Source organism: Falco punctatus (assembly GCF_963210335.1).
Source record: "Falco punctatus genome assembly, chromosome: 3".
Classification (NCBI taxonomy): Eukaryota; Metazoa; Chordata; class Aves; order Falconiformes; family Falconidae; genus Falco; species Falco punctatus.
This window is the reverse complement of record NC_137582.1, coordinates 52,815,567-52,842,115: the sequence shown is the minus strand read 5'-3', so window position 1 is coordinate 52,842,115 and position 26,549 is coordinate 52,815,567. Positions and strand designations below refer to the sequence as shown.

Genomic DNA, 26,549 nt, shown 5'->3' with positions numbered 1-26,549 from the left:
TAAAAATATCTATGTTCAAGGCCACTACAAAAAAAAAGAATAAATTGAACTGGCCCTTCCACCCACCTCAGGAGCACTAAACTCACGCTGTTTGGCTCCCAAGAATAATTTAAATTTTTATAGATCGTGGGATTTTAAGAAAATAAATTCCAGATTTTCATTCTTTGCCTCATGTTTTGAAAAACTAAGAAACAATGCATTCAAGTTTTTGGCGGTGGCTCAGTGGACAGCAGCCTACGGTTTTCCTGCAGCTCCCTGAATCCCAGATCTGACGTTCTGAACACGGCAGGCGCAGCAGCATGGAGCGAACGAACGGCTCTCGGACAGAGAAGACGCGTGGGATGAGCGACCGCTCCAGAGCTCCGTAGCTTCCACACCTACGCCGCAGGCAGAAGGCACCCGATGAGCGGCGGGAATGTCCCCCGACGCCCCCCGGCAGCAGTGCCTGCGGCGCCGCCAGCCTGCGGAGCCCGCGCGGTGCGGCGGGGGGCAGCCCGGGCCCGCCGCTCCCGCCGCCCCGACGGCTCCGGGCTCCCCGCCTCTGCGAGCGGCCGGCTGGCGGGGGCTGCCGGAGCTGAGCGGCTGGCACCGTGCGCGGGCCGCGGGGCGCCGGGGCCGGGAGGGGAACGGACCCCGCCGCGGAGCCCCTGAACCGGCGGGCGCCGGCGTCCGTTCCCCCGCCGGCCCCGCTGCCCGTGCGGGCGAGCCGGGCAACCCCGCCGCGCACCCCACACCTCCGCCCGCCGCCCGGCAGCGGGACCTGTGCCCCCCGGCCGCCCCCTCGTCGCCCCTCACGCGTCCTCTCACCTCGGCGAGGCAGAGCCCGGCTGGCGCCGAGCGGGACGGCACGCAAAGTCCTGCCAGCTGCTGCGGGAGCGGGGCGGGGCCGGCAGCCCGGGCAGGGACCCGCCGCTCGCCGCCGCTCCGGCCCCGGCTCACCCCAGACGGCCGGGGTGCCCCGGCTCCTGCAGCCGCACGGTGTGACACGCGTGGCACAGAGCTGTCGCTGCTTCTGCGTCACGGGGAAAAATCTCGACCCGGGACTCCGCAGCACTGGAGTATAAAAAAGCCAAACCAAACCGCCACAGTACCCTTTATCTCCTCCATAAAAGCTGGTGTGTTGTCATTACTTCTTAAAAGCCCGTCCCTCAAGATCTTCTGCGTGTGGAGAGGTGGAGGCAGCCTGTCGGGTTGTAACCACCGAGGCAGATCGAAAGCGCGCTGCGCTCAGGCTTGGTCTCCCTGTTGCCACAAACAGCTCCGGGGCTCTCCACATCCCAAGCCCACTGCAGCGGACCCAGGGCTGCTCCACAGCCCCTGCGGGGATCCAAGGCTCCGCAAGCACCTAAGGAGCAGCAGCCCGGCACCTGCTGGAGCCAACCTCTTCCAGCTTTCCCAGGCTCCATAGGAGGCCACCGGGTCAAACACGAGAAAGCTGTAAAAGTAGCGCCCACGCATACCCACATCTAGCACCCTGCGTGGCTGGGTTTGTCACGCTTTCAGCACAAGCCAACCCCAAAGTGTCCCTGCAGACAGAAGCTGCCCCTCAAAAAGCCATGCATGGCTCTGAGGCACAAAGCAGTGGAGGGTAGGTGTCAGCAATGCTGCCAATCACCCAGCATCAATTTCTGTGGGTCTTCTAAGCCACAATTCACAGGCACGGAGCTGAAATTCTTGCTCCTAATTAGCCATATAGTTCCAAGAAAGAAAAAAAAAAAAAGGTCCAAATAAAAAACCTCTTTACCTAAAACCATCCTTATGCAGATTTTTGTCTGCAAAAAAAGAGTTTTCTTTACAGTTCACATTTTTTCCCCAACAAAATAAGACAGTGAAACAGGGGAGGATGCAAATCAAAGCCTTCTCTCCATTCTTTATTTTCCCTCCACTGAGAAGCACATTTATATTGATTTATTCTGGTTCCTGCAAAACAAGAAGTCACATAGACTCCTGATGTTACAAGCATAATTATGGCACAGTATACAATTCCCACATACAAGCACATCTCCCAGAAAACTTAAATGTTTTTTTCAAAGCTGATACGTGCCTGGAAACTGCTCTGACTTGACCAACTCTGTCAACTGACCTCCAAAACATAACCAGTCTCTAACTGCACCTTGCAGATATGCAAGCACTCTTGAGCTGCTATTTATAGAATACAGGCATGCTAAATTTTTCATTTCTGTACCTCCACACCAGTTGTCACCAGAGCCTTTCCAGATTCCTTGATCTCCAAGACTACTTCTCCTTACCTTAGTAACCCTTAGTACGTGCTCCTGCCACAGAGAACCACGTAGCTTCCTCCTCACCCCCTGCAGCAGTCACTATGTGCCTCTCCGTATTAAACCTCAGCAGGCAGAAGGTGAAGTGTGGCTGCTCAGGCTGTCAATAAAGGACAACTGGATGGAAATCCCTGTATGGCAATAGTCCATTCTTGCTATCCAACAAGTGGATTAGCTTCTGAAAAGCTCTATCAGCATTTTCCTTAGGTTTTGCCAGAAATGGCCACTAAAGTCTATCAGCCCCCACTGTTTTTTCCTGATATTTCTACAGGAATCTGAGGGAGAAGAAGCACAAGCCTTTTATGCTTACATAACATGTTTTACAAAACAAAACAAAAAAAAAACCACCAAAAGACAAAGCTACTCTTTCACAACTGCCCCTTGTTTCCACTAGTGCCTAGCAGCCAATGTGTGGAAGAAGATGGCAGCACAGTGAAGAAGGCTTCCATTACACGCCCACCTCTCCACTGTCATCATAACACATACATTCTCTTTCGTCTTGTGTAACAGAAGCATATCATTGTGCGAAGCCCTTCAATGCAAGATGTTTAAACATTCCATTTTTAATGGGATTTTCTCAGTTGTAAGAAAACAAATGTATTCTCATGGCAATCTTCATCAACGTTAGGTTTCACAGCCTCAAAGGGTATTGTAAAAATGCTAAAGGTACCTATGAAGTCTTCAGAAAAATTCTAGCCAGTAGCCAGTTTCATAACATACTGAGCAAAACTACAGTATTGCCTTGGACAGAAGAAAACTTTTCTGAGGAGTATGTTCAGCACTCACTCCTGTTCTCTGAACCCTAGCTTGCAAAGAAGAAGAAAATCTTCCCTGTTAGGGAAAAATGTGGTGACAAGCAACAATAAAACATTCCTTATCTCCTTGTAATCTTTTACGGCTCTATTACTGAAAAAGTTCTACATATTACTCTAAGAATACATGTATTTCTAAATGGCATTTCAACAAGTTAAAGAAACATTCTGCTCTAATTTGCATCTATAAAATCATAATTAAATTTAATAGTGTTTTTGTGTACCTGAGGATACAATTAATCCAGAATGCTTAGGGCTGCTGCTTTATTAAACTGCCTTTATCTTGACCCCCAGATGAAGAGAGTGGATTTGAAAAGCAGTCAGAAACATAGCATGAACCTCTAAGGCAGTGACATCTCCCCTCTGTGGCCTGGAGAATACAAACTGTGACCCTTAGGGACAGATGTTAAGATGAAAAATGGTATTAGCTGTGGTTCCTGAGCCTTGTCCCCTTAACTCAACTGATGTGTTCAGTTGGTTCTGTCACAGTAGGAAAACTTTCTGGGGTAGTCTTACCCTCATAGACCTCCACTGCTCCTCCCAAGCAGAGCCAGAAGTGCTCTGAGCTGCCACTGCCCTTTCCTTTTATTTAGCATTCCCTTCAGTTGCCCATGGCATTGCTATAGGGAGGGATTTTTTTTAATCCTTTTTTTAACTTGCATTACGCTGCAGAGCCTTTGGCACACTCAAATCACATTTTCAGTGATTTCCCTGACGTCACGAGAGCTAGCAGTGTGTATTACAAAAAGCTGAGAGTCTCAGAGCATCATCTGGGTCCAAGAGCTCAGGCTTTAGCTGTGACAGTGAACATCATTAACACAACCCTGGGTGTCAGCAACCGCAAGAAGCGGAGCTCATGGCCCAGGCACATGCTTGTCTCTTCCTCTGGAATGCCCCTGACAATAGCATCCACAGGGAGCAGGGGAAAGCTGGGTGTATTGCCTGATGGTTTCTTCACAAGGACAGGGAGGAAAAAATATTATGCCTGTGAATTTCAAGTAGTATTTATTTTCTTGGTCAGAAGTGGCTGTCATTTTCTCTGCAGTCTCCTCAATATACAGAAATACCTCCTTCATCCTAGCATTTCAAAATACCTAGGGATCATGAGGCACCTGTTTAAAGACTATCAGTGAGTTATTTCCTTTAATAAGTAAAAATCTACAGTTACAGTCTTTTTTTTGAGCAACATTTTCATCATCCTGGAGGAAACAGGGTAAGGACCTATGCCACAGTTATCAGGAGGAGAACACCACATCTATTCTAACTTAAAAACAGGAAGACCCAAAGGAATAACGTTTGCAAAAATCAGTTGAATTGATTTATATACTGCTATAGTTTATAGACACCATTTTTTTAAACAATGTGAATTTTTCACTTTTTCAGCTGCTACTAAAGCAATTAGCAGAACTCATTAACCGAGTGACATTTTACAAATTAATGATTTACTCCTGTAAACTGATAGAAATGCATAGTATATAAATCTTGACTTAAATGGGATCAGGAAATCACTCAGTCCTGGAATATGTTTAATCAGCATGCATGCTTTTAAAAACAGAAGTGCTGAGAAAATTATCATCTTCTGTTCCAGTCTAGTTTTTACTCTATAGAAGTAATTTTGTCCATGAAATTATTCAAGGATAGTTTTGAACAGACAGCAGACATTAAGATTTCAAGTGACTAAATAATGACAATGTCTGTATGAAAAAAGGCTGAAGCTCCCTCGGTGGATTTCCATTACTGCAGACATCTTTATATTTTAATATACTCAGAAATAATCTCTTATTTCACTGGAATAAAAAGCAGAAAAAGTAAAAGACATCCAGAAGTGTCTACTGCATCCATTGCAGTTCAGAGGCCTGGTTTTTGATACCTGGGCTAGGTGACAACTTAGTGTAGACAGCTCTATATTCACAGTAGATACTGAATTAGAAGATGAGCTTTAAATTATTTTATTTTTTTTTTTTAGTAAAGTCGGAATCCTGACTTTATATTTCATTATTATCTTTGGGAACAAAACTGAAGAGAAATTCTGTCCCCATTAATCTGAACATAGCTGTGATTGTACCACACATGATTCCATTCTCCTCCAAGCTGGATGGATCAGCAAGGCAGCCATACTTGCATTTTACAACTGAAGAATAATAGAAATGTTGATTTTGTCGTTCAGTCAGTGGAGGGAAAACTTACTTTGGATCGGTAAGAAAGCTTTGGTATATTACTGAGCCTCCTCACATTATGTAGCTATTTTGATCTGAAGTTTAAATATTGAAAACCATCAAAATGTTTTTTCCATTTCCACCACATTATTTGTACACTATCCTCCTCATCCCCAAGGCACATACATGCAAGAAAATACAAGGTATTTTCTACTCACTCTAGCACTTTGACAGAATGTTTCTCAGAACCTAAAATAATGTATTGTATTTCACTTTTTGTCTTAAAAAAAATGTTATACATAAATGACACTGTGTTATACATGGAACGAGCATCAATTTGATAACAGCTCAAAATACAACCTATGGAGCGGGACCCACACAGGCCATGGGTATTATTTCTACTGGACAGAAGCTCTCCCTCAACAAATCCAAACACTAAATTCTTCTATTTTTATATTGGCACCTAGCGCATTTCCTCTGGAGCAGCATGCTCTATTGGGTCTGGTTCAGATGGAATTAATCTTCTCCACAGCAGCCCTCCTAGTGCTCTGCTTGTACCGGTACCTGGAAAGGTGGTGATAACGCACCAGTGTTCTGGCCGTGCGGAGCAGCTCTGGCACAGCACCCGGGCTGTCTGCCCAGCCTTCCCCCCTGCCCTCACCAGCAGGCTGGGGGTGGGCAAGATCTTGGGAGGGGACATCGCCAGGACAGCTGACCCAAACTGACCAAAGGGATATTCTATACCCTATGGCATCTGCTCAGATATAAAAGCCAAGAGAAAGGATGAGGGGGCATTTTTTATTACAGCGTTCGTTTTCCAGAGGAACTGCTACATGTACAAAAGCCCTATTTCCTAGGAAGTGGCTGGACATTGCCTGCTAATGGGAAGTAAAGAATAACGCTTTTCTTTTCCTTTGCTTCCACACACGACCTTTGCTATTGCTTTATTAAACTGCCTTAATCTTGACCCACAAGGTTTTTTCATCTCCTCCCCCACATCACCTTCTGCTGAGGAAGGGAGTGATAGAGTGGTTTGGTGGGCACCTGGCATCCAGCCAGGGTCAACCCAGCACACACACAATGTAAGTAACTGTCAAAGGACAGTCACTTTGAACCTCTGCATTCTGCTGTTGAACTCAGCAAAACCCTATCTCAAAAGTGAAAGCAAAGTTCTGTTGAATTTATGTTTCAAAAAGTGGTATCACTTCCTAATATTAAGAACTTTTCCCAAATATCAAGAAATTGTACTCATAGTTTGGAGACATTCCTTGTTCAGAGGGAAGACATATAATTCCATGAGGAGTCCAAAGCTACTCAGCAAACAAAGTTAGGACTGAAGTTTTTTAAAAGCCTGTTATCCAAGGAACACATAATCCTTCTCATTACAGAAAGGCCGATGCTTCAAAGCACAAGTCACCAGAGAAACCAGTCACAGTCAAAACTGAAAACGAATGGGTGCTTGTTTCCTTTGTTAGCTTCAAGTCTTGAATCCTAAGTAGCATTTATCTATGACACGAAGGATAATAAAGAATACTATTCAGCTTCCTGTGTAAGGACTCAGTGGGGGAGAAGCAGATCTCCAACACTTCTGTTGCCAAGTTTCTAATTCTAAAACTGAGATCTCCCTACATCAATTTTCCCCCTGCTTCTTTTACCTGAAGTTTTGAACAATACTGAAATGATGTCAGGAGGTGCTGAATCTGTCCTGGTAGAGGTGAGGCAAGGCTGCTGCCGCTCCGTGTTGTTGGCTTCAGTCAGCAGTGAGGTTGGGCACGTTTTTGCTCTAGGCACACACATGGACACACGCATATAATGCATATATGTACGGCCAGCTCCACAAATCAAAACAGGAAGAAAACACAGCAGTCACACGAATGGCTGATAAGGACGAAGGTGGGCCTGCTAGTGGGAAATACATGCAGTGTGGACCCCTCCAGCAGCTGGCCTCACACACTTGGGATGCCCAGTAGCTGCCGCCTGGATCCCAGGTCTCCCCAGTTGCTGACACAAGAATAATTACAAGCCCCAAAGGCCACAGCCCCACTCCACTTGCCGATGCAGACCTTCTCACTCCCAACCACATGCACACTCCTAGAATGACACTACAAATACTGCAGCAAGTGTCTTGAGACACTTGGTTTACCCAGTAGCTGGCCTTTGCATCCTTGGTGTCCCTCAGCTGCGAGCATCTAGGCAGGTGAGCACCCAATGCCTACAGCCCTACACTCCAGCTGCCGGTACACAGGAGCCCTCTTGCTCACACCAGCACGCATACAGACACACACGCACACTCTGCGGATGGCTCCAGAAAGTGGCTGTCCCAGTTTCAGCTGGGATAGCTAATTTGCTTATCAGTAGCTGGTACAGTGCTGTGTTTTGGATTGGGTGTGAGAACAATGTTGATAGCACACCGGTTTTAGTTGTTGCTGGGTAATGTTTATACTAAGTCAAGAGGTATTCCATACCATGGGATGTCACGTTTGGAATATAAACTGGGGGGATTGGCCAGGGCTGGCCAACCATTGCTGGGGGACTGGCTGGGCACAGGGCAGCGGACAGCGAGCAGTTGTATCGTGCATCGCTTGTTTCCTTTCCTCCCTTCTCTTTGGATTTCGTTCCTCTCCCCCTCACCTTCCTTTTCATTATAACTCTTGTTGTTGTTGTTATTATTGTGCTTGCATTTTTATTGTATTTCAACTATTAAATTGTTTTTATCTCAACCCTTGAGTTTTACATTCCAATTCTCCCCCCTGTCCCTCTGGGTGAGGGGGGAGTGAATGAGCAGCTGCGTAGCACTTAATTACTGGCCAGGTTTAAACACGACAGTGACCTTAGCCTACTCAGAAGCTGACACTTAGATCCTCTCACCTCCAGTTGCTTTGTGCACAGAGACAGACAAACGGGTCTCTTGGTCAACCTCCAGACCCTACTGTCCCCACAGCAGCAGGCCTGGAACTCCTGGTCCCTCCAGTAGCAAATTCACGCAGGTGTCTCACACACAGAGGTTGGCTGAGACACTCCGACATCCCACAGCCTCTCCCTGCAGCTGGCTTGGACCTCCAGCGTCCAGTTCTGAAGGCTTTAAAAAAAAAAAAAAAAGTGATGTCGGCCTACTGATGAGCGCTAGGTGGCAGCAGCGCTCATCTCGTTTACTTTGGAGACAGACAGCGGTCACCTACATTCAAGCAGTGCAATTTCGACGTATCTCCCATGGCACCTAAAATAGGAATTCAATGCTAAAAGCAACATGGATAAATCTCACAAAGCTGTTGATAAAATGCTCAGTGAATACAGTAGGCAACGGCAGACTCAATCTTCCAACTTCCCACTATGATAAGAAAATGCATGAGAAGTAATAATGTAACAGAACCACTGACTGTATTTCTCAGCATCAGAGAGAAAAGTATTACCGGACTAGAGGGATATACAGCGCTCCTGCCGCATGTCCCACCGCCTGCGGGGCTGGGCAGTGGCAGTGCCACCCCTTTCCCCTGCCTGCCACAGCACTGGCCTGCTACTGCCGGACGAAGAAACACCCACACTGCCACAAACTGCCCGTACCTTCTGTGCCATTAACAGCAATAGCTAATGGTTAATTTGGGCAAGGCTTAAGCTTCAGATGGTAGAAGAGCAGCTGACATCGTAAGACCCAGTAAAAAGGTGTGGTTGTGGGGCATTCCCTTCCCCTCCCCCAGTAATTAATATCATCTAGGTCTCTAAATTGTATCTGTTCCCTTGCACTACCCGAGCATTAGATACAATCAAAAGCGGCTCAGCCTGCCTACAGACAGCGAGCAAAGGACACACCCCAGGCCACCTCATGAGAGCTCTGGGATGCAGACCCCAGCGCCCCTGGTTAGCAGCTGTCCTGCAAGGGCATAGCGAGAACTCAGCCTACACCCAAGCCTGGATGGCATATTTATGCAGATTTAACTTCACATGGAAAAAGCCTGCTGACCACCACCCAGAAACGAAGCCATACAGCACAGCTGCTTAATGAGAACACCTTCCCTGTGCTCAGGCAGGAGCAGAGAAGGTCAGTGAGGAAACCTGCCTGCTGACGATGGCCCTTTTGACGGCAGCCCCTCTTCACTGGAAGTTTCCTCCCCTCAGCACATCCCCACCCCAAGCCAGCCACATGCCGTGGCCAGCTCTTCGGCAGTACCCCAGGCAGCTGCCATCTCTTCCCCTGCCTTTGCCCTCCACAGCCATTAGCAGAAAAGCCTCTCAGACAGGTGACAGCGAGCTAACCACCATGTGGCCCCATCGGGGGAAGCCCCAGTCCCAGCCCTTCCGAGTGGCCCCCAGCCAACATGGATGTGATGCCTCGGCCCTGCCGAGCGCTGGTGGCCAGGCTGTGTCTGTGGCCCTGCTCCTGGGGCCACGGGGGCGGCTCAGGCGGCAGCCACACACAATTGGCACGTTCAATGAGTTTTGGCCAAGACGCAAAGCGAGGAAGAGGCATCCACTTGAGCTGAGGCGGTGGCAGCCCCGTGGTCCTACAGCACCCCTAGCAGCCATGTACCTGGGGAAGGATGTTTTCATCAGCCTGGATGCTTCTGAGAACAGCCTCGCCTCCAGCTCTTCTGGGATGGAAAGCAGGGACAAGGAAGCCACTGTTGGTGCCATTGCCTTTGTGCACAATGACGGGGTCTCGATGGTGATCAGCAGCTGGGTCTGTGTATTTCAAAAGCCTTGACAGGTGGGTCCTATCAAAGGGAGTCACAACCCCCACGACCGAACTCTCAAACACCCATTGCTGCTACAGAGGAGCAGACCCCCAGTGCAAGGAGCTCAGCCGAACCCTTTTTGCATATGACACCAGGTGCTTGGTCTCCATCAGCCCCCCCTTCCCTTCCCAGGAGAGGGGTTACACTTTGGCACTCAGTGAGACCAGTACAAGAGAGCAAGGAGTGCTGCTCGGGGGCTACAATTTCACCTGCTTTGCCGTGATCAGCCTGCTGATGGGCAGAAGCAGAGGAGATGGGGCAGGAAAGGCAGCACGGGCCTATTTCATCTTCAACGGTACTGAAAACAGCCGTATGGCCAACCATAGCTCTAGCACCTTCCACATGCTGCCCAAATGCCCTGCTAAGCTTTGGAGTATCTGGAATCTTGCCTTGAGGAGTTTCATCATCCTCTGAACGACAGATACGTCCACCAACAATGGTTTGATCATGAAAGAAGTGACAGTTGTGCTGTCAGAGACCTTTCAAAGCACTACCTTCCCTGACAGCGGTTTTAGTTGCGACTGCTAGCGACGCCCAGGTTGCAGCCCTGATCAGAGACAGACACCCCCTCCATGGCAGCACCAGCCAGGTCACTAGCATGGTGCACGCTGCCAAGGATAAGAGCAGAGGTATGAAAGACAGAGGGGTGCTGTTTGAAGAAAGGGGGTGGCTGACCTTACTCAGCCCTGTGATTAACGATTTTTGAACACAAGCTCAACTTGCAGTTAGCAGGCTGGAGATCTCAGGAGTCCTGCACTATGGAGATCCTTACAGGAGACTTCCAGAACAAGTTCTATTACATTGACATGCATGAAAGTCTGATTTTGCAGCCCATATTTGTGCCCAAGCCAGGCAAAAGGTGACAGTGAGCAGCCCTCATATGCTGGCTTTCAGCACATACGTAATAGAAATGGGATTTACATATAATGGCAATACCATAAACCTCTTGCATATAGTTCTGGAGCAGCAATATTTCTCTGAATTCACAGATGCTGACTTCTGCAACGGCAGAAGGACTGAAAGATGCCTGCTGTCACAACCTGTTTTATGGATGTGACCCCCCGGCTGCACTTGTTGCACTGTCCTGCCCACCTACAAAGCACATCAGCATTAAAAAACAAAAAACAAAAAACAAAAAAAAAACCAAACACAAACCAAAAAAAAAACCAAAAAAAAAAATCAGTCTGTGACAAAGGCCTCATTCAAAAAGCAGCACTGAGAAGTAATTTCAGTTATACAATCAGCCGTAACATAGACTACTCACACTTTCTTGCCAGAAAACATATATGGCAGGACAGTCTACAGATCAAATACAACTTTACGAATCTGGGATGTCCTCTTCTGGTACATTATAAATATCTTTGTGTCCAAATTTTTGAGTTATGGGAAAACAATAGATTTTGTTTTCTAGGAGCATGTCCCTGCTGAATTTGTTCTGTTTGAAATAAATGCATAACTATGATTATCTTTCAACGGGCACGATGCCAACTGCATCTCAACCTCAACATTGCATTCCTTTGCTAAAAGGAACAGGAGTCTCTAGACCCACATACTGCATGGACCAGAAGAAACTATATGAGCTGTAAGGATAGAAATGGACCTGAATTAAAAAGTGGCCTTCAGTCAAGTATCAGGCTCTTGACAGAGATAAAAATAGGATCATTTTTTTCCCTATAATGGACTATGCATCTTTAAAGCCATTGTAGTGGATACATTTTACAGTTCTTGCAGTCTATCCATAACCTTCTCAGTACATGTCTATGGTGCTTTTCCCAGGAGCTACCTACATTATTGGGCATCCCTGACAGTCTTTCTGATTTTACTTTTGATTTTTACAAGATACCGTCTCATTTATCATTCTAAAAAGGGAGATGCAAAAGTTAAAACGCTGAGTGGAATTTTTGAGAGTCTCTGGGAAAACTGAAGAAGTTCCCTTTTATTTAGGAAATTTTATTTAGGAAAAAATGTTGTTATAGAAAAGTGACCAAGAAACTAGCTCAATGTCCTTTTCCTTAGTGAAAAGTTAAAATTTTATTATTTTGAAATTTAAAAAGGTAGTTTTACTACACACACACCCCTTATCTTTCAGCCTAAATTTCTCACTGGCCACAACCATGTGCTAGTACTACTTGTTTCGCTGTAGAGACAGTTTAAGACTTTCCAGAACAAGTGCATGATTTCAGAAACATGGCATCTTTCAAACTTTATTTTAGGGAATAGCTCTGAAATAAAGTGGACTTCAGAGGATTTCTTGCTATTTAGTATCAAACCAGGCTGTGTGACAAAGACCAATTATCACCAAACTTCTAAACTTGAAGTCGTAACCAGCTCCTGCAGGGAGCACATAGCTTTTCACTCATGAAGTGACAATATATGAATATATGAAGAGAATATCACCTCTCAATAACCAGACTGCAAAGGCCCAGCATTCTGTAGAATTCTAAATCCCTTGTATGGATGGATTTTTTAACGTATTTAAAGTAATTTGGCAGACATTTTTCTAATAAGACAGTAACAGTCCATTAAAATTAAACCAACCACAAAAGTATAGAAATGGCCATTTTGTCTGCAAGTTAGACAATTAGTACTGCTTTTGCTATGAACTATTTCAGACAACTATGTTAGAACCCTGTGAATTTGCAGTATTTATGACTTTTAGGTATTTATTGCTAGTTAAGTCCTTACTCCACTACACAGAATGTTTAAGCAGGATTTCAATAATGTAGTTTAAGAGACATTGAAGATGAGTTTGCCATAAATAATATAAACTTTAATTTAAAGCTAAGATTATTTTTCCCATTTTGATGCACAGAAGAGTTAACTTGTAAGTTAAGTAACTTATAAATTAGGATGAGGCAACAAGTTCTGTTGTTGTAAAATGCCACAGCTTTATCAGAATAAGCAATCCTCCTAAAAAAGTACACAATCCAAGGGGAATACTGCATTTAGTATGATTTCCACTATTTCTGAGAAAGTAGATTGAAATTGAGACCAGAAAAGGCACAAGATCTTGCTATATTGTCATAGACATATTTTATAACAGCAAGAGGAATCAAAGAAAGCTCTGTTCAGGTAAATATTACAACCAAAACACAAAATGGAAGCTTATGTAGGATATTCTGGGCATTCCTCCTTCTGTTATAACAGTGACCAGTCTAATTGTGTACGAGTTATTAAAAGCAGTCTTTACTTGCTCCCGGAATAATTAAAGGTTTCATCTCTTCTAGCAACCACCAACTATAATTACTCCAGAATTTGTGGCCAAGAGCCTGAACAACAAACGGAGCTTCAAGATGCACACAGACTTTTACCATTTTTTGTGAATGGGCATTGCCTGTGGTCTCCTGGTCCTTTCCCTTGTGCTGCTCTGCTCAGTTTCTTCCTTTGTCTGGTTTCAAACTGTGAGATCCCATCTCTCTCCTTCCCACAGTTTCTCTGCCTCTTCCATTTCAATCCTTCTACTAAACTTGCATGCTTTCACTACGTTTGCCTGAATCACAGCTATCATCTTTTTTTAAAAGCCAAATTTTGCTCCTTTTGGTTCAAAAAGAGCAACAGTTGAGTTTATTCCCTTGACAATCACTCTCCCTACAGGCACCATCTGGACACCATCATAATTTTTCGTTACAGTGAAGGCCTCTAGTTCTCATTTTGAAAGCCCCATCCTACTCTGCTCCTCCCTTACTCCTTGCCCTCCCAGTGGCAGAGTTTCCTATCCGGAGGCACACAGCCCATTCCCTCCGCACGATTTCTACATCCCTCTAACTCTCCGTGGCATGCAGCTTTCTCAGCATCTTTGTCGGATAGTGTCATAACCAACTCCAAGTACTCTGGAGACATGACAGTTCATACAAGCAGAATGCCGCTAGATATCACCTGAAGTCACACATACTAATGAATGCATACAAGTTCTGTAAGCAAACTATAAACATATGGAGCACTAGTCATCCCACTTCAATGTGCACAGGAAAACTAAACAAGGAAGATTATTTCTGCTGCTTTATAGGACAGACCTAAAATGAGAATAGGCTGGCTGAATTACAACAGAAAGAAGTAGCAGCACGCAAATAAACAATTTAGCTGTACATGAATGTCATTTATTACAGACTGAGATTAGAATTCACTCTCAAAGAAGTGATGTAAAGCGTAGAAGCCATCAGCTGCATGACTGATACTACCTTCAATCTCAAACTATGCTTTCACAAACTTTGCGTGCTTTCTACGCCACATTCACAGCCTACTGAAGACGCTATAACACCTTATTACTACAGATTTGCATTGCATAAAATAGCAGTCAGCCAGTGCAGCGTCCCAACAATTTTTGGCAAAGCTGCCTAGAACCACCAGAATTCCCATAGCACTGGATGGCGTAGTGCACGCCCTGAAGAATGAAAGGGATGGCAGAATTCACCAGAATTTCAGGAGCAAGGTCATTGGTGACACAGCTCAAAAAAAAGCCTTTTTTCAAGTCTACTAATGTATGGAATTACTTGTGTTTTAAGTAATACAGGATTAAATTATTCCCAAATTTCCCACCATGCCCAGAATTAAACTGGGTATTTCACTTTACACCAAAACACCCAGCTTGGCAAGTTTCATAGTTTTATGTTACAGAAGTAGTAAAAAAAAAAAAAAAAACCACACACAAAAATTCACTGGATTCCTAAAAATGACAAAGATCCCCTGGATTTAGTAATTTTTGAGGGCTCTTTCTAGCCATCTCAAAGCAAGATGTGATGCTTTCATCTACTCTGGGCTGTAACATTGTTGTGACAGACACCTTAGGATGCTCTTGCACCTTACAGGAGGTTCACAGGATTCTTCTGAAGGAATATCATTCTGCAGGTAGTAGAGTTTCAGCCTTTGCAGAGATACTTATTTGCTCAATAGCAAGACCAGATTAATTTTCATTTCAACACAACTGGTTTTCATCCTTTGTAGGGCCACACATGGGCACAGCCTTCCATATGAAAACTCATTAAGGAGCCAGGCGTAGCTGCTAACGCCTCTCCTAAGTAATCACATCGTAAATGAACCTCTGTTCTGACATGCCAATGATTACCTTTCAAACCCGTTTTGAACAGCTCCATGCTTTTTAGACAGCATAATGTGCATAATCAGCAACACACCATGAGAGAACCAGTGCCAATATGGAAATAAAGGATGTTAATGATTACAAAGATAGAGGGGGCCGCTGTCTTCCTGTGACTCTAACAGTATACCAAGCTTTAGAAGTTTGAATCACAGATACTGCTTTTCAGTAAGTGGTCTTAGGATATGACAAGTTACAAACATCAGCATTTTTGGAATCACCATGTAAAGAAAGAGAATAAAGGGGAGATTTTACTTAAGTGTGAAGAGAAAGCAAACTAAGTTTGTTGGTTTTCTTTTTTTTTTGTTGTTATTTGATACTATGTCCTTAGCATAATCAAAGTCTGGCTTATTGTTGGTTTGACAGCCTACACCGCTGAGCTTCGCAGAACTCCCTGGGAACACTTGGTATACATACAAAAGCGCCATGTGTAGAGACACAGACATAGAAACACATCTCAAAACCGCATGCTAGGGAGGCTGCTAATTCTACCCATGCTGAATAAAACACTACTCCCACTCTTTTAGCCTCCTGTCACGTCATTAGCTCACCATAATCCTATGAACATCCTCAGAAACATAAGGGTCCATGTAGACAGAGTACTTCCTTCAAGACAAGCTACATAATGTGTGTTACCACATTTTTTATCTAGATTAGTACTAACAGACATGGCAAGTGCTGGTTTACTTCACATAAGACTTAGTATCACTGACAAGTAATACACCAGCCAACGGGACAGCAGTCTGGGAGGTTCTGTAGTTAGTCAAGCTTGCAGCAAGCTTGCTCTTTATAGCAGTGCAACTTCTAAATCAGAGGAACCCATTTCTTACCAGTTTCTTCTGGTAAGGCTGAAAAGCAGTTAAACTTCTGACCCATATCTCACAAAACTCTTGTTGAAACATCTGCTATCAGAATAATGTGACATTGTGCTACTCAAGTATTTGAATAAAAGTCTTAAACACCAAACACGATTAGAACGTTACGGCCTACCTGCTGGCTAGCTGAAAGGCATCAGTAATGACTATTCCCCTAAGAGTACCAAGTCAGAATGAGGACTAATGACATGGCTTAAAGAATGCCAAGAATCATTTAGAAAGATTAATAATCCAATCTGCCTAACAGCAGAAAAGAACAACCCCTGAAGCAACATATTCATTGTTAGATTACAAGCATTCTATTGATTTACCATCAAGATCCACAGTCATATTAAGTACAACTATGAAAGGCCACATGCTGTGAATGGGTTTTAAGACTTCTCAGGAAGTCTTAAGTCTTGTAGACAGTCATACAGTAGTACTGAATACGAGTAAAATTGGAAACCTTACCTAAAAAAGAAAAAAATCCATCTGAAGGCAGATGTACCTTTTCATAAGCCTATTGTTGCCCTATGAAAAAAATTTCCTTCAGCCACAAAATAAAGAAACATAGGACTTCAAGCACCCAGAGCAGATTGCCAGATTTTCCTTGTACTTCACTAACTCATCATAAACCATAACTCCTTACTCTTACCTGGTTTTGCTGCACTTGATTGTTTCACATCGCCTTCCCCATGTTCAGAAGCTTTTACTCAAAATTCCCCAGCACGTAGCCAGTAGGTGAGATCTCCTACACAGCCGAATTCTGCGTTGCTCCTGGAAACACTGGACAACTCAAAAGGCAAATACAGCTGCCACTATGAGTTTCAATGCGCACCAGCACTACACGTAGCAACAGGACAGGAACTGCACCTGAACAGAGGGCCACGATGAAGACAGTACAGAATATGTATACAGAATCAGCACCTGTAGATTGCTATAGCTACATAAAAAGGAAAGAAAAGGCCACAAATCCATACAGTGAATATGGTGTATGTTTTATTCTATTTACAGTACATTTGTTATAAATATAATACATTTCTTGAAAATCTTGAGTAGATTTTTTTAAAACAGATCAATTGTTATAGTTACATAACAAAGTAAGTGACAATTTAAATGACAATCTCATGGTTGTGAAATAGTGCATTCTGTGTTGAGATGAATGAGAAAATACTCAAACTGGCTGAAGAAATTATTTTTTAAACACCTTAGGTGGGACTTGTATGTAAACCTCGAAAGGTCACTAGTTTCCATAAACATGAAAACTCAAAACTTTAAACTAAAGAACTGAGAAACAGAAACAGATTTGAGAGACCTTACTGAGCTTCACAGTAAAGTTGGGGTTTATCATGACTAATGGCTTCAGACAGGAAAGAGCCAACGAGGGTTTCTTCCTGAACCATATCCTAATACAGCCACAAATATTAAACACACCATGCTGGAAGTTGTAACAGCAGTCAAGCTGCATTTTTGACAGGGCATAGGGCATACAAATATGTTCAGATCTGGAGCTGAAGAGTATTTTGTGTTATGAATATCTTAATTACCAGAGAAGAAATACATTATAAAAGGATAAATGTATTTTCAGTCCAACGTGCATTGCATTGAGAAACAAACTGACAAGTCACCTGAATATTTTGCTATTTTCTTTCCTACACAATCTTTAGTAACAAGTTAGATGTCTGAGGTGCTACTTCCAAAAACTGCAGCAATATGTCAACCAGCAATATCAGAAAAGAATCCCATTTTATTTCTCATTAAGTGTGATTTTTTTCAGGAAGCAGTCAGATATTATTGATAATAATCAGTGCAGGCATGGAATTCTGCTGACTCGTTTCAAACAAAGTAACTTGGTCCACTAGCTTGGCAAATACTCTGGGGGTTCCAAGATTATAGACACCTGTATGAACAAAGCAAGCTTTCAGCTGCAAGCTATAGACCTCCTGGCTTTTAAGTTGAAGCTTGTACTGTGTTTGCCCAAGCCACGTAAAAGATCCATGGATTTCTAGTGCTTCTGGGCTGAAAAAGAAGGTAACATCATTACTTCTCTGCATTCGAAGCATGTATTAACAGTTTACACGATTCCCTCCAGCCTCAAGTTTTCTCAAGATTTTAGAATGTACCATGTCTGTCACCAGCCCATAAAAATATACATTTGTTTATGATTTCTGAAAACTTATTTTTGAAAAGTCAGGAATTCAGAAGTTCAATTACTACTCTGGCAGTCTCTGGATGCATGAGTGCCTACTGCCATTTGTCTTTGATGTCTTTTAAGTTTTTAAGTCTTTTTGACTGGTTGCCTACAATAATTTCCCTAAAGTCACTGCCTTTCCCAGATTCATCATGCTCTTTGTTTCACATACACACCCACCCACTAAGAGGTTAAGGTTTTTCTAGCAAGACAAAGGTAGACTTTGAAAGGACAACAGTTGCAATCTAAGATACTAAATGCAGCTTCAGCTTCATGTCTATGTGTCCTCTTCCCTACTACATCCACATACATGCTCATCCTCGCAAACATACACACACAGAGTAGCTAAGGTATCTTCACTGATCCTTATGTCCGACTATCAGCTCAATTTAACTTTGGGTCCTTACTTCCTATCAAATACTTTTTAATGTTCTCTGACTCACACTTAACACACTCTTTACAGTGGTTCTCCCCTTGGCTCAGATCCATCAGTAGAAATCTTTAAAGCATTTCTTTGGTTCCTAGTATACTGTACACTATATACAGATCCTCACTAAACGTATGTATAGTGAGGAATTCCAGTGTGTTCCCAGCTTTCTACAGAACCTGCACATAACGCTAACAACTGACATAGTAACAAGATCCAGAAAGTTTTAGGAATTCCTACATAAGGTATTCTTAGGCCTGCCCCATGAGCTAGAATCCAATCAGAGTGCATATCCACAGAAGTAGTCCACCTACTTTAGAGGTACTGCATTAATAAGGGGGGGGGGAGTTGTTTGTTTTTAAGAAGTTTCAAGGCACATGACTACACTGTTCTTCCAAAGACATGTCATACAATGCTATTACAAAACATGGCCATCTTGTGAAAAGACCGGACCAATGAATAGCTTCCTAATGTTAACTGATAAGTAAAACATATTTAAGTCTTCTGTCCTCTATTTGTGAACCTGTTTTCCCATGCCTAAGCCTACCTCAGTGTCTTCACAATCGGCTCCCTTGCCCCAAGAATACACAAGTCAAGAATCCCAGAGTCTATTTTGTGGTAAGCGGACCAAGTAGCATTATACCTGGTGGCAGGGTGGTATTTAAGGCAGGGGAGAGGGAGCATCACCTGAATTACACAACCACTTCTGTTAAAACAACACTATTAACAATGGTATACCACGGTACTGAATTCTCTCTCCCACAGAAATCCTTAATAAAACTTTTAGAAGCAATTCACAAAACATTTCCTCAGTGCTGATATTTTTGCACATAATACTACAGTTCTAAGCAAAAAGCTAGTCATAGGAATCAGTTGATAAACCTAGGGGAAGTCATAGAACCTTAGGTATTTTTAAGACATTTTATACTAAAGCCAAATTGCAGGAGGAAGTACTTGTTTAAACTTCAAAAGTGTTTTCTACAAATTACTTTGTATTTTAAAAATGACAACGTGACAACATACGTTTAATAAAGTAAGGTGGCTGAAGCTTGTATTTCAATAGTTCAAAAAGAACTTTTCCCTAGAAAAGATCTGCAGAGTTTAGATGTTCAAGAGTCACAATTCAAGGTCCTGTCTTAGCAACAGTCAGAAGCAAATTATAAATTGAGCACTGACTGGAGACTCCCATTTGGCTGTACGAAGCCTCTACCACCTTCCATTCTTTCAAAGAAGCCACTGTTGAGAAAATCCTATTCTAGATATTCAATACAGTTAAAACATTACATGACTCCCCAAAACTAGGAAGCATTCTCAGAAAATAGTTTTATTAACATTCACACATTACCTTGTTGTTTTATGCCGCAAATCAATCATCACATCTACAACAGCCTGGGAACAATTGGAAAGTAGAAGAGTGACAGGTACCAGACAGAGGCTGCAAAGAGAAATAGTTCCATAGTAAAGGAGAAAAGTCTTACTTTGAGTAGTCTTAATTATACTCTTAAATAGTTAAAATTAATTTCAAGAAATATTAATATGTAGTTGTCTATTATGCAGTCAGTGTACACTGCAATATGATCACTTACATGGACTAGAGTTACTTCTAATAAAAGCTATTGAGGCAAACAGCATTGGCTCAGTTGAGCCAAATGAGTTACCACCTTCCTTCACCCAGCTAAGACAGGCCAGCAAAAGCATAACTAATGCCTTACTTTACAGGAAATCCACCGTTATGACAAGAGATGCCTCAGAATGCAGTAACATCGTCCAGTATGCTACTCTTAATAACCACTGTTCAGCACGTTTTGTCTACTTTTCTTCTGCATCACCTCCTCTAGAGGAATTGCTAGCACCTGGCCTGAAGTTTCAGCCAGAACAGTGCCCCAACAGAACAGTTAGCACATACACGTTTGGCGTTAATTTAAGCCTTTACCCTGAATAAAACTAATACAGTTAGTTGATATTCTGCTTGTTCAAAATTAGTGTAATTGGTTTTATAAATAATGCTGCAGCAAGAAAGACCCCAAGATATTCACAGGCAGGTACAGAAAGTACAGCAGCTGAAACCACTTTGTGTGCACAGTAAGTGATTTGTGTCACTGGAATTCCTTGACACTGCTTAACAGTTTAATTATCCAAAACTTTAGTAACAAAAAAGAACAATCAGCATTATAACAAATAAGATATGAACTTGTTACTGGAATAATGCATGCTTTGTAACTGTCACTAAAATATGCCACCTTATAAAATGTTTAGATGTTTGATTTTATAAATAAAGAAACATCTTTCTTTCGGCAATTTATATTAACTGAAATTTTAGGGAAAAAAGTGTAACAGTTCTCAGATAAAACTACTCAAACCTAAACAGGTATTTATGTTTCAAGTACAATTCATTTCATACCTGGAAATTAATCCAGAGGGCTTTGTCAGTATTTTAATTTTGAAGACTCATGGATTTCACAGGCTCCAATCAACTCACTCTAGCAGTCTGCTTTTTGACAGACATTAATTCTGATACCCTTCCAGGAGACAAGCCCCAGTGATCTAAACTTACCACCTTTCCTTCTGACATAAATCAGAACCACAGGCAGCTAATCTTGGCAAGTCAGATGCTGTAGACATAACAGTTCTTTTGACTTAAAAGTACCTCTTGCTTTCTATCTAGCTTCTCAAAGTAGTAACATTGTTTACTGACACCAAAAACAAAGGCAGCAGAGTATTTACTTTTCTTTCAGTATGTTTGATAACATTACTAGTTAACATTAAGCCTGGAACTCTGGTATTACATCCTGCTTCTCTACCTGAAACTTTCTTTTTACCTATGAAATTCTGAAGCAGTGACTTCAAGAATCGAGCAAGATTTCACCCTTGCCTAACAGACTACCTTACGTATCATAACCCACATAGCATCTCTCAATAGGATTCATGTCAAATTGACAATATTTCAAAAGTTTCGAAAGAAAACGTTGCACTAACCTTTTTTGATGAAAAGAATGACTGAAAGACTCTGGATAATGAAGACTTGTCTTGATAAGATTAGAGAGCTGCTCTGGTGTCGGTCTTGCAGGTGCTGGCGTGTTTTCTGGTCGAAAAAACTTTAAGAGAACCACTTCTGGTAATTCCTGAAACACAAATTCAGATCAACATTTAAAATACTGACATTAGGTGCTGTGCAATGCAACAAGAAAACCCATCACAGAAGCTACAATTTTCCATTACGAACTATAATGCCAGGGAAATAAGTTTACAGCATCATGAAGCTTAAAGTTCTCTCTGATGTGCTCTGTATTTAAACATGCTAGTGAAGAACTGGTATGACTTATTTATCACCTTCTTCTGAGACTTTTCACAGCTGCTTATGAAAACACTAGCTGTACAAGTTCACAGAAGCAGCTATTGTCGCAGTGATTTGTTAGTGTTCTTGTTTGTTTCTACAAAAAAGGGACAGCTTTTATACAATTCCCTATTGAGCAGCTGTACAAAAAAAAAAAAAAATATATCAAAAAAATCCATTACCTGCCCTGGGAAGTTCACAACAGGAAAACCAGTACCCAGGTTTCCCAAAACAGATCCAAAGTAAAAGCAAAGTAGTTCATAGGAACATGCTAACGATGATGGAAGGATTTAATAATGCAGAGAATCTTAAAAATTGTATAGCAAGCTCTTGCACATATGAAAGTTACCTTTGTACCCAGCTGAAAGCCCAAGTCAAGCACTGACACACTACCTGGGATTCATCCTAACCCTGTGGGGAGAATCAATCTCTGAAGCAGAAGAAATTAGATGATTCACAAAGATGCGATGCCAAATGAGGCAATAAGGCTGCATTTGGTCCAGCATTACAGCACTACTATAACACTGTCCAACATCATCTAATCTGTTTTGCGAGCAGGATTTATTCAGGAAGGGGCTGCCTTTTAGTATTCCCTTATGAATCTATTCTGCAAAAAGTCCACCTTTAGAAGAGAAAGGAATTTGCAGCAATAAGTGAGACCGACTACTAAAAGCATGTGAAAGAAAATTTTTAAAAGCCACCAATACATCAGTACAGTGTAGCAAAGCAATACTTGTTCATTTAAGGGTGATGGATTGCACCTTCTAAGTTGGAAATAAAACTACAGGCAAAACCTGACTCTCAATAACAGACACACTAAGCATTCTGTAATATGTATTAACATCTCAGTCACTGTTTGCCTGTGCTGGAAATACAACGAAGACATCACATGTTTTATCAGCCTTGCAATTCTTTCCTCTCAAAAGGAACGGCAGTTTTCTTAAGAACTAATGTGAGAAGAAAATAAAGATATTTGACAGTAACAATGAAATATATTTTGAGCACTGAATGAATTTGGAATTTCCACCCTACCCTATAGGTATCCAACTTGATGAAAATTGACAGCATGAACCACACCACAGATGAGATTATAGGTTTTCATTTAAATTGATCCTTCCCCTCAGATTATAATCCAACCAATTATTCAATGCCCTCTGCAACATACCGGTATCCTACACACTGTAGTTTGCCCTAGAGTCAATTACCTGTTCCAAGTCCTCCCAATCAGAATTCCCGAGTATTTTTTTAAAACCCTACAAAAGACAAATATGAAGGTTTATCTCTACAAATAGAAAGAACATCATGAAATGCAGCAGGAACATATACTGGTGAAAGTGCAGAGTGCCATTAATATTTCAAAACTTTAATTCTAATATTACACCTCCATTGAAGGACTTGTAAATAGTAAGATTAACCATTTGCCATCACAGAGCTAAACCTTAATTCCAGCCAGCCTTTGGGTGTCAGATTCAGAAAAAGATGTTTATGTCTCCAAGTTCAGCTGCTCAAAGTCTAGGGGTTTTTTTTGTAATTCTGTACCTAGAACAAAGGCTAAGACATGACATTTAGTACATGATTCTCATACCTAATGGTTCAGGACAGAAGTAAGCACTTCCAAAAGGTAACCAGAAGATAGGCATATGGATTAGGGAGCTACCTAGAGACAGCTAATATGTGCTAAGTTTAAGGATGCATTAATCTCCTGCCCTACTCTAGAGCTTAGGAAATTGGATCAAGGCTACAGAAAAGATGCCCCTGCCCGCTTGGGCATCTGTAGCCTTCCCTTCAAGAACATGCACCAAGCAGATAACCTCAAGACTTTTGGTTATTTACTCTTAGAAACAAAAGCAAAACAAAACAGAGAATTGAACAGGCCGCATTTTGTTGCTGAACCCCTAGAATATCAGCCCAAACTGAGTATTGTCTTTCAAAACGCAAATATGAAAGTTCTGACACTTAAAAAGTCTACTTGTTGACCCATTACGGTTCCTTCAAAGCCTCCAGAAGTGCCATGGGCTCCAGCGTACAGCAAGCACCATATATTGCATACAAGAAGGCCACAACAGTGGTTAAGATAGTCCTTAAAAAAAAAAAATAATCACAATATAATTTGAAGGTCTCATCCAAATATACTGGTAGAGGTACAGATAAGCTTGCCTGGAAGAGCCTTTCATCAAAAGAAGAATTTGGAAGAGCTGTATGGGAGAAAGTATTTATTTTTATTTTTAGGGGTTTTTTTTAATATATTTTACAGCTGCATTTTTAAGCTTTTTGGGTTTTGACTAGAAACATGCAACAGGCAGTAGGCACCAGAACCATGCTGCTCCCACAGTTACCTTTCAAGAGCTACAAATTGTGCAATTTGTGCTAGGAAAATTGTTTCTATTTTTAGAAAGCTTTTTGCTGCCCAAAGCCACCTACAAAGGCCAGCTTCAACAAATATACTTAAAACTTGACAAGCTTGCTGTTCCAAGTAGAATAATCTCAACAGCTTCAGTTATTTGGTAGTTAGGAAAAAGCCAGAACCTTTGAAGTCTGATGTTTTGCTACGTTGAAACAAAGTTTATATCATCCCTTCTTACACTTGTGAAACTGGGTATTAGTCATTCACACTGGTTTTAGGTACCTCTTGCAACTGTACTAAGCTAGAAGTTGAAAAAGTCAAAATTTAGACCACTCAAAGCATCCTTTGTGTTATCTGATAGATGTAATAGGTAGGTCTGATCACAATATATGTTTCTCAATCTCTTAGAACACACTTTCAAAGTGAAAACTTCTTCCTTTCCATCAGACAGATGGAAGTGATGGTATCTTCACATGCAGTCATTTTAAATGATTTTTCTATGTAATATTAGACAGTTTCCAATTTCAGAAACAATCTTCTCAGTGAATGGGTCAATGTGCTCTTAAACAAACTAGAAAAAGCTCAACATCACAATTTGATTTCCAAGTTGTATGGAACTTCAGCCTATTCACCCCACAAATCACCAGTTACACATAGCCAAAAGGATTATTAACGTGCTCAGTCAAGTATGTGGGACCAATACGCACAGCACAGAAGAAGACCTAAACAGGAAATTTACTTGTGCTTTGAGTTGTTCAAAAGCAGAATATGAAAGCAACAAAAAGTGAGACAAAGGAAGATCTTAAGTGATGTGTCTTTCTTCCTTCCCCATTTTAGATCAGAGAACTCCCATTTTAAAACCTCAGTTTTAAATTTGTTTCCTTCACCGTGTGACTCATCTATATTAATTCTAGCTCCTAACATCATAGAAATGATGACTTCAAGAGCAGTATTTTACTAAGACAAGACAGCAGTAATAATGCATTTGAAAACTCAAATGTTATCATCAGTTCTGCAGTCCACCCAATGGGTAAAAAAAGCAAATACAATTTTTCAGCTATTTGGAATATCTCATTCATGATAAAAACATAAGCCAGTCCTCCCAAACTGGCACAGTAACTAGGACATTGATACAAGAGTGAAAAACGTACACTTCAGCTCTTTATTTACCCTTAGAAATTTTGCTTTCCCTCTATCAATCTGGTTAAAGAAAGTCTTAAGCCCATTCCAACAGTCTGTGTTTGACTCAAGTATCCCTTCCCAAGTATTCTGTAAAAAAAAAAATCTGAACTAACGCAAGATATCACTTCCAGTAATTCAATTAGAAAAAATAAAGCTATGTAGACCCTACACACTCTTACCTTTAGGAAAGTCCTACTTCCAACCAAACTGTTGCTGCCTCACTAAATTGCACCTGTATTAACAAGCAGTGTTACCAAAAATTAGTCTCTTAAATGAAACAATGCCAATAAGCCTGCATCCATGCTGCATATATTTTATGGATTTTACTTCTGGGCTGCTCATTCAGTCCTGTGGATTAGACCAGTGCTAGCCCAAATCATATCATATGCAGTCCTGAAGAACATCTGGATTAATTCTGCCTGGAAAGCATCCACTTTGTGCATTACAAGACCACTTCACAATGAAACCAGAGGGCTCTAAATAGGGACAGCATCTTAAAAAAAACCAGTATGCCTGAACACTTGGACACTATCTCATCTAGACTTCAGTCAAAAGTAAGTTTACACTCACATGCTAGTGTGTTTCAGAAGTATGAATGCATACATGCCAGCATAACCAAGTGACAAGCCTCTACTAGACTGCTTCTCACCTTCCATCAGTGTGGCAAATGCCTCAGTCCCACACTACTACTGCCATCCCACCATACTACTGTGCTTCTCCTTTGAATTCACCAGATTAGAAAAATATGGGAGGCAGTAATAAGAAATAATGTTGATCAACAGCCCTGACTGTGAATGGATGTTTAAAGTATTTGAAGTTTTTGTTCTTTCATTAAGTGAAGGTAGAAAGATCAAGAACAAGAGACAGAACAGCTGTCTTTCCGATTTCTGTATTCTGATCAGTATTTCTGATGCAATCAGAAGCTGACCTTCAGTTAAAAGAACCTTCTTCCTGAAAGCAAGTCTCAAAAGAAACAAAACCCATAGCAGTATCGTTGTCAAAAGAACAGCCTTTAGTTACAAACACCCAGCTAATCTGTATTAGTGAGCTTCTACTACTTAGACCTCAACAGCCGCTGCTAGCACATCTGTTCAGAACTATTCACTTTAACACCTTCCATAATTTATTCTTTACATATTGTTGCTAGT

General features: G+C 42.0%; 1 protein-coding gene across 4 annotated transcripts in view; it reads right to left on the bottom strand.

Moving 5' to 3' along the window:
* Positions 1-16,900: 16,900 nt before the first annotated feature.
* The window catches only part of TRAPPC8 (trafficking protein particle complex subunit 8), a 55,677-nt gene continuing 46,028 nt past the window's right edge, over positions 16,901-26,549 (bottom strand). For 2 of the 4 annotated variants that reach the window (XM_080381531.1, XM_080381533.1), the window contains 4 exons: positions 23,081-23,128; positions 21,518-21,663; positions 19,887-19,976; positions 16,901-17,942 (listed from right to left, as the gene is read on the bottom strand). In XM_080381531.1, the coding sequence (XP_080237657.1) occupies positions 17,708-17,942; positions 19,887-19,976; positions 21,518-21,663; positions 23,081-23,128 (519 nt within the window). In that variant the 3' untranslated portion in view covers positions 16,901-17,707. The remainder of the gene's footprint in view (positions 17,943-19,886; positions 19,977-21,517; positions 21,664-23,080; positions 23,129-26,549) is intronic. The other 2 variants (XM_080381532.1, XM_080381534.1) reach the window with 1 other exon arrangement.